General features: G+C 43.8%; 1 protein-coding gene across 5 annotated transcripts in view; it reads right to left on the bottom strand.

The window, feature by feature from the left end:
* Positions 1-2055: 2055 nt before the first annotated feature.
* SCCPDH (saccharopine dehydrogenase (putative)) overlaps positions 2056-13137 on the bottom strand; it is a 28071-nt gene continuing 16989 nt past the window's right edge. For 2 of the 5 annotated variants that reach the window (XM_059677621.1, XM_059677619.1), the window contains 7 exons: positions 9720-9850; positions 8543-8660; positions 7684-7803; positions 7539-7595; positions 6787-6898; positions 3582-3663; positions 2056-2678 (listed from right to left, as the gene is read on the bottom strand). In XM_059677621.1, the coding sequence (XP_059533604.1) occupies positions 2573-2678; positions 3582-3663; positions 6787-6898; positions 7539-7595; positions 7684-7803; positions 8543-8660; positions 9720-9850 (726 nt within the window). In that variant the 3' untranslated portion in view covers positions 2056-2572. Of the gene's footprint in view, positions 2679-3581; positions 3664-6786; positions 6899-7538; positions 7596-7683; positions 7804-8542; positions 8678-9719; positions 9851-13137 lie in introns of all 5 variants that reach the window. The other 3 variants (XM_059677622.1, XM_059677620.1, XM_059677623.1) reach the window with 3 other exon arrangements.

The raw sequence follows: 13137 nt of genomic DNA, 5'->3' as shown, positions 1-13137 counted from the left end.
TAAAAACCTTTTTTTAGACTTAATGTCTATGTTCATGTTCTATAGCGAACACCTGGTACTCGCTGTCCTGTTCAAGGGGTTTTACACTGGTTTCTGCCAGGCCCTGGGGCCACCGAGGTCCCCCCTGGAGTTTAACTGGCCCCCAGGCTGTGAGCCCACAGGGAGCAACCTGAGGAGGAGCCACTACCGAGCCCCAACTTCAAAATACCAAAGGCTGAGTGGCCTAGACAACACACACTTCTCACAGGTCTGGCGGCTGGGACGTCCAAGATCAAGGTGCCAGCAGGTCAGTGTCAGCTGAGAACCCTCTTCTTAGGCCATAAGACGACTTCTCTCTCTCTTTTTTTAATCCTCACCCGAAGGCATGATTAGAGGAAGAGAGAGAGAGAAACATTGATGTGAGTGAGAAACATTAATCAGTTGCCTTGGTTGCTTTCTCTGTGTGCCCCAACCGGGGATCAAACCTGCAACCCAGGGACGTGCCCTGACCGGAAATCACTCCAGCAACCTTCGGTGCACAGGACGATGCTCACCAATGGAGCCGTAAGGACACTAATTCCATTCACGAGGCCCCAACCTCATGACATCACCTCCCAAAGGCCCCCCTCCTACCGCCATCTCATGTGGGTGAAGTGCCAACATGTGAACTTGGGGGTGCAGACATTCAGTCTGCAGCAGCATGTCTGAGGCTGGCTCACCCCACCCCCCAGAGCAGGTCTCAGGTAGGACCCCCATCTGGGGAGTCAGCCCTGAGATGAACCTTACTGTCTGTCATCTTCAAGGTTGTCCATTTTTACCTTTAAAAGTGCCAGTGACCTTTCCCCACGAGACCCACTTCTTCGGTTCCTCCGAGCCACTGAAAGGCGGTGGTAACTTCTGGTCGTTTCTAGGGGTGGTGGTGGTGGGGGAGGTTGAAGGTTAAAAGACAGGCTGTTGGGAGCAGCGGGGGGCCCAGGTGCAGACAGTGGCACCTCTGGTGTTGGATCGTGTCAATGTTCACTCTCAGGCCACATGGATGGGCTGCCACAGCAGCTCCTGGGAGCAGACAGCTGCATATGACTGTCAGTCACACATGACAGGCAAGTTCAGGAGCAAGCCAGGGCTGAGGAGGGTTTTCTACACCGGGACGCTGCCAGCTTGAAGTTTCTTGCCAGCAGCTCTGCCCAGGGGCTGCTGGCTCGGGTGAAACGCACCTCCAGGCAGGGAGACTGTGCCAGGCCTGCGGGCCTCCAGCCTGTCCCGCAGCCTCCCGTCCTGCCGGGGATGGCATGGGTTCCCAGCCACAGGGCCTGCGGTCTGACACCACAGGGAGCGAGGCAGGGACGGGTTTCATCACCTGGCTCCCATCGCCTTAGTTCCCCCTCTAAAAGCCACCCTGGCTCGGTCCCCGCGATCCTCTGCTGCCTGTAATGTGCTACGGCGCCTCTGGGCGGGGCACTGGTTCTCCACCCCACTCCACACACAATCAGATGCGCCACATTTGGTGTATGGGACGACCTCCAACCAGCCAGGGCTCTGCAGGCAATCGATTCCACAAAGAATTCACCGATGGGTCTCAGCGGAGGACTGACAGGCACTGAGTGGCCTGGGAGAGGCTGGACAGAAGCCTTCCGAGACTTGGCGCACTTCCTCTGTGCCTAGGCATTTACCCAAGCGCTAAACACCTAACAGCTCACTTAATTCTCGCCATCATTCCGGGTTTGGCACATTATTTCCCCGCTCTGAGGCTTTGAAGGTTACATACCTGAGGCGTGCCCAGGCCGCTGTAAGCTGGGGCTTGGCTTAGGGACTGCATTCCTGATCATGCGACCTGCTGCCTTAACATGCAGGACTGTCTGGGGAATGGTTCAATTTGCATAAGAAACCAGGAAGGAAGCAGAGGTGACAACCCCAACTCTTGCTCTCTAAAACAGAGAGCCAGGGAAATCAAATAGGATGACACTGAAACTCGGGTGGGGGTTGGGGGACGCGCGGGGCAGGGGCTTATGGGAAAGGCTGTACATAGGAAGCACATTTCTACCACTACCCAAGTATCAGCCAAACACAAAACCACCATTCAATTGACAATCCTTTATTATGCAACTTGGGTAAGTCCCAAATCAATCTGTGTAGACGGGTGAAAACTACGCTAAAGTAACGAGGTACAGTTTCACTTGGCAAAGGGCCACACATGGGTAGAGAAACTCACTAGAAAGTAAGATCCACCCAATGTCATGGCAAGGAAATCAGCAGCGAGGCCTCAACCAGCCTGGGTGCCTCCTTAAGGGATCTGTTAGCAACACAGATAAGACAGTCCCACCCTCTGATCTGCCAGCTCACTTATAAAAATTGACCATGAATTCTTCAATGAAAAAGTCAGTCAAATATTAGTTCTCTCTCACAAGCAATAAAATCACAAAATCAGGTAAGATTTGAAATTTAGGGCAAGCTAGTATAATTCCTGCTTTTAATGTGTACATATTTTAGATTTGGTAATCTTTTCCACATAGAGCCAGACAGGCTCACAGAAGAATTTCAAATAAAAAAGCTGTTAATTCATGCACTTTATGACTTCAGAAAAATCTTCAATTGTTTAGACTTCCGAGCTGCTAATGACACTAAATTCCAGGCCTCGTTTGTTGAGTCTGTCAATCAATTTTGTTTTGGCAAAAGCGGCTCCGGGTGTGAAGACGCCGCCCCTGGAAGACAACAATGAGACCACAGTGAGCCAAGCAGGCCCGGCCCTCCCTCTGCTGGAGCGGAGTGACTTGCCGAGGACGAGCTATCAAATCCCTGCACAGCTCACGGAAACCTGATTCTTTTGATGCTGTTCTGGGCTCACTTGGGTTCATTCCTAAAACCAGCCAATAAGCAAGCAGCTAGTAATCAGGGGGAAGCTGGTGCCCAGTCCAGAGACTAGTGCGACTGTTCCCCAACACAGTGTGCGCGGGGCACACTGAGGGCCACCCACAGGGGAACCACCCGCTTAGAGGCAGCCCTCTGACCAGGAGGATAAATAAAGACCTGGGTGGAATAAATTTAGGTAATCAATGATTAATAAAGCATAAAGAGGACTGAAACCGAATGAAAAAATGTTTCTTGAAATGTAAATGCTAAATATATTCAAAGGGTATACACCTATTTGAAAAAATTTAATTAGGTTTCATGCTATATAATTTTTCTGTTTATGACTTAACATAACAGGTTTCGGGTCCTACTTATTTACTTCTGAGCCTGAGGGCCTATGTTCCTTTGTGAAGCTGGCCTACTTTTAGGTAACAGCTAAATGCTCCAGTAGACAGTCCCCTTGATAATCATCTCACCAGGGCGCCAGGAATCAATCACGCTGGTGTCAGTGCTCTCAGGGAACTGAAGTCACCTTCATCGGCCCTCAAACATCTCTGTCTCCTCTCCATTACCTCTGCATTGTTTCCAGAGGTCCATAAGGGATTTTCCTTCTCACAAGTTTAATTTACCTCTAGCTCTGTATCAAAGGAACTGTAAACACTTATGTGCAGACCCAATGCATGAAAATCTAATCAAAATAAGCTAAAACATAACATGAAAAAGCGACCCTCAAATTAGAAGAAAACCAGACTTACACGCTAGGAAGATTAGAGACATCATTTAGAAGGGTCATGGCTGCCTGGACCATGGCTATGGGGGTAGCTATATAGCCAGCCTCTGCAGAAAACAGTTGAACAAAGAAAAAGTTTTCATAAAATATGCATTCAAAACACTCGAAAATCAAATAGGAGGTTTTAGATCTAACTCTAGGTATACAGAATTATCTCAATAAACACTTTGTCCACTCAATAACAAAAATAATAATTAATATTTACATAGTACCTAACGAAGTATTAGGAACTGTATTAAGTGCTTTAAATTTACCAAACTCATTTGATCTCTCCTCAGCAATAGTGCTAAGGTGAGCTCTATTTTTGTCCCCATTTTACGATGAGGAAACTGAGGCACAGACAGGTTAAGTGACTAGTCCAAACTCACAAAGACAGGCAGTGGCTGAGCCAGAATTGCACTCAGGTAGCTCTTACCCCTACATTGCACTGCCTCTAGATAATAATCAAAGCCAATGATCCTAGGATTTCTTGTTTCTCTATGAATGCACTACACTTCACTTAAAAAAGGACTCAATTTCTTAAAAAACAAACCCCGAGTAACTTAAGGGAAGTCTCACTTCAAGAAGAAGTCACTGTAACCAGCTGGGGCATTAGTGTTTACACTCCTGTCAGGTAATAAAAACACAGTCAACTTATCTCAGTGACCCAGACGGGAATCTGAATAAAGGGCAAGATACAAAGACATCTTTCCCTCTTGCTTGATTAAAACTGCAAAACGAGCCTCTTGTAACCTATCGGGGATGACAGTAACTAGACTTACAATTATACTATGATTCATAAGTGGGACTATCTGTATAGTTATCTAAAATTTACAGGAAAATTTCTAGAACTTTTTTGGATGATACTTACTTTTAACAACCTTACAAAAGTTTTTACCCTCCCCAGAAAAATGCACATGTATACACCCATTTTATAAACAATATCAGGGTAATTGGTAATTACAAAGTCCAAAGAAGCCTTGGACCAAACAGATATCAACCAGCCCCTTCTCTTTTTAATATTAAAACCTGCCATGCAGATTACTGAATCATCCTGAAAAAGAAAAACAGAGGGGGAGATACACTAATAAAACTGGAGAGGAACCAAGATGGCGGCATAGGTAAACACCGGAGAATGCTGCCTCGCACAACCACTTCAAAAATACAACTAAAAGATGGAACGGACATCACCTAGAACCACAGGAAAGCTGGCTGAGGGGAAATTTTTCAACTAGAAGGAAAGAGAACAGCATACCGAGACTCAGAGGAGGCACAGTGCGGAAAATATAAAGGTGCGGAGGTGTGCACGGAGCGGGCTGAGGGCGTGGTTGTCGTTTTCAACTGGGAGGGAGGCTCAGGCCCTGAGCTCCAGTTCTGGGCGAGTCTCTAGGGACCCAGACTCAAACGGGGGAAGCGGGACTGTCTGGCATCGGTCAGAACGCGAGGGCAGCTTTCTCTCCGAGGTTTGCAGCGGTTGCTGGGGCTCTGAGAGGCATAGCCTCTGGGGACGGGACTGAGAGCAGCCATAACTACTCCCTCCGCCCGCCCTGTGGATCCCCTGCAACCCGCCCCGCCCAAGCCCTGCACAGAGCCATTTGCTGGATAGCCTCAGGCAAACGCTAGATTAGCGCCTCCACAGAGGACAGAAGTTTTCCCACTGCAGACACAGCTGACTCTCACAGCCAGTTGGCCTGGAGGTCAAATCCCCCCAGTATTTACAACAATCAAGGCTTAACTACAACAAGACTGCGCACAAAGACCACTAGGGGGTGCACCAAGAAAGCATAAAAAAATGCGGAGACAAAGAAACAGGACAAAATTGTCAATGGAAGATATAGAGTTCAGAACCACACTTTTAAGGTCTCTCAAGAACTGTCTAGAAGCCGCCAATAAACTTAATGAGATCTACAATAAATCTAATGAGACCCTCGATGTTATGATAAAGAACCAACTAGAAATTAAGCATACACTGACTGAAATGAAGAATATTATACAGACTCCCAACAGTAGATCAGAGGAGTGCAAGAATCAAGTCAAAGATTTGAAATGCGAAGAAGCAAAAAACACCCAACCGGAAAAGCAAAATGAAAAAAGAATCCGAAAATACGAAGATAGTGTAAGGAGCCTCTGGGACAGCTTCAAGCGTACCAACATCAGAATTATAGGGGTGCCAGAAGATGAGAGAGACCAATATATTGAAAACCTATTTGAAGAAATAATGACAGAAAACTTCCCCCACCTGGTGAAAGAAATAAGACTTACAAGTCCAGGAAGCGCAGAGAACCCCAAACAAAAGGAATCCAAAGAGGACCACACCAAGACACATCATAATTAAAATGCCAAGAGCAAAAGACAAAGAGAGAATATCTTAAAAGCAGCAAGAGAAAGAAACTCAGTTACCTACAAGGGAATACCCATATGACCGTCAGCTGATTTCTCAACAGAAACTTTGCAGGCCAGAAGGGAGTGGCAAGAAATATTCAAAGTGATGAATGCCAAGAACCTACAACCAAGATTACTTTATCCAGCAAAGCTATCATTCAGAATTGAAGGTCAAATAAAGAGCTTCACAGATAAGGAAAAGCTAAAGGAGTTCATCACCACCAAACCAGTATTATATGAAATGCTGAAAGGTATCCTTTAAGAAGAGGAAGAGGAAGAAAAAGGTAAAGATACAAATTATGAACAACAAATATGCATCTATCAACAAGTGAATCTAAGAATCAAGTGAATAAATAATCTGATGAACAGAATGAACTGGTGATTATAATAGAATCAGGGACATAGAAAGGGAATGGACTGACTATTCTTGGGGGGGTAAGGGGTGTGGGAGACGCAGGAAGAGACTGGACAAAAATCGTGCACCTATGGATGAGGACAGTGGGTGGGGAGTGAGGGCGGAGGGTGGGGTGGGAACTGGAAAGAGGGGAGTTATGGGGGGGGGGGAAGAGGAACAAATGTAATAATCTGAACAATAAAGATTTAATAAAATAAAAAATAAATAAACAAAACAAAAAAAACTGGATTATACCAATAATTTCAATCCTTCTTTTGACAGAATCATTTATCAGTAATACTTAATTTGTGCAAATATATTTCTAAAATAATTATGTTTTGAAAAGAATAGCATACCACCTTATATTTAACATAGTATAAAATTCCCAAGTATCCTTAAGTCATATGTGAAATACCTGGTCCTTTCACCTGAGTACAAACTCTGATATTGGGCTTCTTATCCTCAATAGGACAGCCGTGGCTGTATCCTTGACCAAAAAATGTCATTGTAAATGAGGCAGCATCAATCTGAGAAAAAGAAACCAAACAAATGTTTATTTAAGAAATATGTAATTTCCCCTGAGCACAATCTAACCTATTATTCTACTTCACATGAGAGATTTTCAATTGATAAAAACATCAACTTTCTATCTGCCAGAACATGCTGTTATCCTTTAAGCATGGAGCAAACATTAATTCTTTGAGGATGGAAGTTTTGAAGTGTGTGATGCTGGGGGGGAGGGGGGGTGGGGGGGGAGGGCGGAGGTGACTAAGAACGAGGAGGAGATATAGATGAGTCTTATCTTGTGGCTTACAGGATAGCGCTGCTGAAATAGGCATTTTTAGGGCAAAAGCTGCAAGTACTTTTTATTTTAGGTTGATAGAATATGATAATCTGGTTTTAGGTATCTGAGGTGCCAAGACAAAAGTAGGCTGCAAGTAATTTATGATTGTTCCACTCAGAGATGTAAAGATGGAGATGATACCCACTTCTAGAGGTGTTTGAGAAGATTAAGTAATCTAATTTATGTGAAGAATGTAAAGGGTGTCTGATGCATAGCAAGTGCTCCATCAAGTCTTAGCTGTGATTTTCACTGCACTGAGGAAAAGTAAAAACAAAGAAGGAAAAATATTATGTTAGAGACCTGACCACAAAAGAAAGAGTTACCTGTTTTTGTGTTGGACCTTGTTTTGAAAAATAACCAAAGGAGAAGAGCCATGGAAACTAAAGGAGGAAAAACAACAGCCCTCAGTGAACTATTTTAAACTCATGGAAATGCTTGTACGTCTAATTTCATAAATAGACCACTTACTCTTATGAGAAGCTGCCTTCCAATGCCAAACTTCACAAACAATAAAAAGAAAAGTCCTGCAAACATCAGCTTAATAACAGAGGTGATGCCTCCCACAGTGACGTAAGCAGCATACTGGACCTAGATGAGAACGGAAGTCCGAACGTGACTCTAGTTATAATGTCGGCTCTTAGAACATGCTCTGAAGTCATAAATGTGAACAAAAGCCATTCCCACCTTATGACTATGTTATGCTCTGAAAGCCTGTTCAGAAACCAGACATCGGGAGCATATTTTTAAAAGAAATCATTGCAAATACTAATTAGCTTCCACATGATCCATATATAGAAAGTTCAATCACATACCGAACTTAGCAATTATACCTGATAGAGCACAGACTACAGTTATAAGCTCTTCTATAAGAAAATACTCTGATCTTTTCACTTGAGATAGTGGCCTCTTCAAGTCTCAGCAGATGGAGCAATTGTGTGCTTCCCTCAGAAACAGGAGCAGGGTGATACTCAGAGGCAGCAAGGAGAGAAGAAGAGAACCCAGACATCTCCACCGGCACAGAAAGAACTCCAGCAGCAGACGGTCGGGTTTATGAACCAGAACTTCCTGCATTGAACTTGCTGCTGTTGTGTTCCATTCAAGTGTTCAATAGGCCAGATATGAACAATGGGGTGAGGCCATTACCACCCCCATAACATGCAAAATGCTCTACACTAACTACTGACTCTGTAAACTTCCAGAAACAAAACACACATTATCTAGCTATTTCTTTTTTTGCTTTATAAACATAAAAATCCTAATTAAACTGTAGGGAAACTATAACAAACATAGAATGCTCTTTATTAAAAAATAAATCATATAGACTTACAGGTGATTGATCTAAATTTTCATGCAAGTAACGCTGAGTTCGCTTCACAACAGACACATCCGCTCCCAGGAAAGGAATGGAGTAACTGCTGAGTTCTCTGCAGTAGGAGACTGGCCACCTGCAAGACAGAGCCAGCTGCATTCTCTCCAGTAACAGTGACCGCCATTGCAACTGGTACATTTCTGAATAACTATTTTAACTTTTCTCAAGGCAGTAATAACAACGAAGATGGCAGATCTGCTCTAATTAACATTTCAGTATTTGTCCTTTATTCTCGACACCTGCACCCAAACAGGAGCCTGGTGGACAGAGGGGTATTTTTCGCCGTGGGCACTTAATACGTGTAGTTTAACTATGTTTCACCCCATCAATTTCACAGGACAATGGCAAAAAGAACACTCATTTCAACAGCCAAACTCTGAGTGCTATTCACATGTTGATTAAGTTACTAGTACATAAGATTATCACACTTTAAGTTGATAGTTTTACTGTACAAAATTTAGTTGATGTTTAATTTTCATATCAATAGTGAAAAGTCAAAAACTTTTCCCCAAGGGTATAAATGTATTATTTTATTTATTTATTAATTAAACCTCATGATATTTTCCCCATTGATATTTAGAGGCTGGAAGGGAAGGAGGCGGGGGAGAGAGAAACATTGGTTGGTTGCCTCCTCCATGCGCCCCCAGGGATTGAGCCTGCAACACAGGTATGTACCCTTGACCAGGAATCAAACCTGCCATCCTTAGTCCAAGGGCTGGCGCTCTAACAACTGCGAGCAAACCGGCCAGGGCCAAATGTATTGTTGTACACTAGAGGCCCAGTGCACCAAATTCTGCACGGGTAGGGTCCCTAGGGGCTGCTGGCTGCAGGCCAGGGACTCCCTTTGTTCTGTGCTGCCCCATGGTGGTCAGCGCACGTCATAGCGAGTGATCAAACTCCGGATTGGTAGAACTCCCAAGGGGGCACTTTGCATATTAGGTTTTTATATATAGAGATGACATACTTAAGCTTAGGGTAAGGTATTAATTATATTTTATTTATCTTTGAGAATAATTCTGGACTTACTACAAACTAGTCTGCAGGCTTTTCTTAGTAGCATACTTTATTAATAGCCAGATCAACACAAAACAGTTAGACTAGATATACTAAAAAATAGATTTTTGAACTAATATACCTTCTTTTTAATTTTGCACCAACAATTGGGACAGGTTTCAGATTTGACTGATTTCGTAGTTTTTTCAATTGATTCTGATTTCCAAAACCATAAACTGCTGACTTCCAGGTACCATCATGAATGCACAACCCCTAATAAAATAATTAAAGAGTTAAAGATACATGTCTTAAGACGTAATTATTAAAATGTAAAACCAAATAAGATATAATAGGAACAAACAACAGTTCACCTCTATTTATGCAAGGCATAATCCATTATTTGATCATTTTGAGATGAATTTTCATGACCAGCTAGGCAGCAATCACTCATTATTTTGGTCACATTCAATATTTATACCAACAAATGCCCTTTCTTATTCCCTTCTACCATTATTTATGCTCTTTTCAATTAGCCATTGCAGTTCACTTCATAATTTTCACTCAACTGACCATATTCCTTCAAAATTAGCCTCGCTAATCCATATCCTTATGTTGATTCCTTAAAATTTCAACATATAGCCTGGCCGATGTGGCTCAGTGGTTGAGCGTCGACCTATGAACCAGGAGGTCCTGGTTCAATTCCCAGTCAGGGCACATGCCCGGGTTGTGGGCTCGATCCCCAGTAGGGGATGTGCAGGAGGCAGTGGATCAATGATTTTTCTCTCAGCATTGATGTTTCTATCACTCTCTCCCTCTCCTTTCCTCTCTAAAACCAATAAAAAAATATTTTTTAAGTTATTAAAAAAAGAAGACATGAGTGGCAGAAAGGAGAGCACAGGCGAAGAAGCAATCCTGGAACTCACCATCCCAGTGCTGAACCTTCTTCACCGAACATCTAGGTGGGCCTTTTAATTCTCTATTATGTAAATATTTTAAACTTAATTTATAATTTTGATTGTGCATAACTGTATTATGTCCTGCCTTATATGTTGTTTACTTTGTCTGAATGAATAAAGTCATTTAGAAACATTCAAAACCAACTTTGTCACAAGACTTTGAAAGAGGAATATCGGCCCTAACTGATATTGGCTCAGTGGATAGAGCGCCGGCCTGAGGACTGAAGGGTCCCAGGTTCGATTCCGGTCGAGTGCATGTACCTTGGTTACGGGCACATGCCCAGTAAGAGGTGTGCAGGAGGCAGCTGATCAATGTTTCTAACTCTCTATCCCTCTCCCTTCCTCTCTGTAAAAAATCAATAAAATATTTTTTAAAAAGAAGGAGGAATATCGGCGAGGCAGATGTGCAGATACTGTTGATTGCTAATAAGCAGAATAAGGGAGACAATAACACCATCAGAAGAGTCAGGTTTTTAATATCTTAGCTTTGATAACAATGAAAGGCAAAGAATCACAATACCAGATATCAAACTATACCGCAAAGCCATTATAACCAAAACAGCCTGGAACTGGCACAAAAACAGGCATATAGGCCAATGGATCAGAACAGAGACCGCAGAAATTGACCCACACCATTACGGTCAAATCATATTTGACAAAGGAGGCAAGAACATACAATGGAGTAAAGACAGCCTCTTCAACAAATGGTGTCGGGAAAACTGGAGAGACACAGGCAAAAAGATGAAACTGGACCACCAACTTATGCTATACACAAGAATAAATTCAAAATGGATAAAAGACTGAAATTTAAGGCATGAAACCATAAAATCTTAGAAGAAAACATAGGCAGTAAAATATCAGACATCTCATGTAGCAGAATTTTTGCCAATATATATCCTAGGGCAAAGGAAACTAAGGAGAAAATAAACAAATGAGACTACATCAAAATAAAATGCTTCTGCACAGCAAAAGAAACCACCATCGAAACGAAAAGGGAACCCACTGTGTGGGAGAACACATTTGCCAACAATACAGCTGATAAGGGGTTAATATAAAAAAATTACAAAGTACTCATACAACTCAACAAAAGGAAGACAAACAATCCAATGAAAAAATGGGCAGAAGACGTGAATAGACAATTCTTCAAAGAGGACAGACAAGTGGCCAAGAGGCACATGAAAAAATGTCCCAAGTCACTAATCATCAGAGAAATGGAAATTAAAACTACAATAAGAAATGACCTCACACCTGTCAGAATGGCTATCATTAACAACTCAACAGATGAAGAGTGCTGGCAAGGATGTGGAGAAAAAGGAACCCTAGTACACAGTATGGAGTTTCCTCAAAAAATTAAAAATGGAACTTCCATTTGAGCCAGCAATCCTGCTTGAGAATATATCCTAAAGCCCTCAAACACCAATCAGAACGAATATATGCACCCCTATGTTCATAGCAGTGTTATTTACAATAGCTGAGATTTGGAAACAGCCCAAGTGCCCATCAGTACCCTATATAATAAAATGCCAATATGCAAGTAGACCGAACTGCGGAACAACCGGTTGCTATGATGTGCACTGACCACCACGGGGCATGCGCAGAACATGAAGGGCACTGGCCACAGCAGGATGGTGGAGCAGGTGAGCGGGGGCACCAGACCAAGACGGGGCAGGGCTCTGGTCACTGTCATTGGGGCGAGCCTCTGGTAGTTACTGAAAATTCTTTGCTCCCGCACGCCGCAGTCCCACCCAGCACTCACACCCATTGCCAGCGGCGGAGCTGCTGCTCTCACCCGCTGCCAGTGCCCAGCGCTGGCCCTGATCGCTCAGCGCAGTCAGCGGGTGCGAGTGGTAGCTGCTGGCCCCGATCACCCCTCAGGGCTTCTCCACCTCCCCCTGCTCCTAAGGGGCAATCAGGCTGGCAGCTGCCCCCGCCGCACCCACTCGCACCCTCTGCTGGCCCGGCCCCAACTGCTCCGCACTGCAGCAGGGCCAGCGCTGTCAGCGTGTGGGGGTGGCGGTGGCTGGAGCAGGGCTGCCGGCAGACAGGGGACCAGGGGTTACGGCAGGAGGGGTCGGGTGAGGGCGCAGAGGATGGGCTGAGACCAGCCCCTGTACCCACCACAGTTCCTTTCAAGGTGCACAAATTCATGCACTGGGCCCCTAGTCTATACATATAAAAGCCTGCAACCTTGGTGTATCTAACCAACTGAGCTACATGGCCAGGGCGGAATGAACAAATACTTAGGAAGCCTCGTTAGACACCACTGAAAATAAAGTACTATCACAAACATGGTCTCTTCCCAGAATGGCAACTATCTTATGTTCCGAAATAGACTGTAAATGTATTTATATCATGCATTTCTTGTTTGGCCACAAAAGCACCTAACCCCGTTAGGCACATAATAAAATGCACTGACTATGCACTAAGGTGATAACTGTCTTGGCTGACAACCACCAATTTATTGCAGAACCACCATAGAAACGTTAGTTAGGATCACGGGAATTCATTCTAATATAACAAATTGTGCAGTTGTTTTAAAAATAAATTCTATTCTTAGGTCAAAGGAATTCTCGGCAATCTAGTATCTTTATTTTTTAAAATTAA

This window comes from Myotis daubentonii, chromosome 20, assembly GCF_963259705.1.
Source record: "Myotis daubentonii chromosome 20, mMyoDau2.1, whole genome shotgun sequence".
NCBI lineage: Eukaryota > Metazoa > Chordata > Mammalia > Chiroptera > Vespertilionidae > Myotis > Myotis daubentonii.
This window is presented reverse-complemented; position numbering and strand designations above follow the sequence as displayed.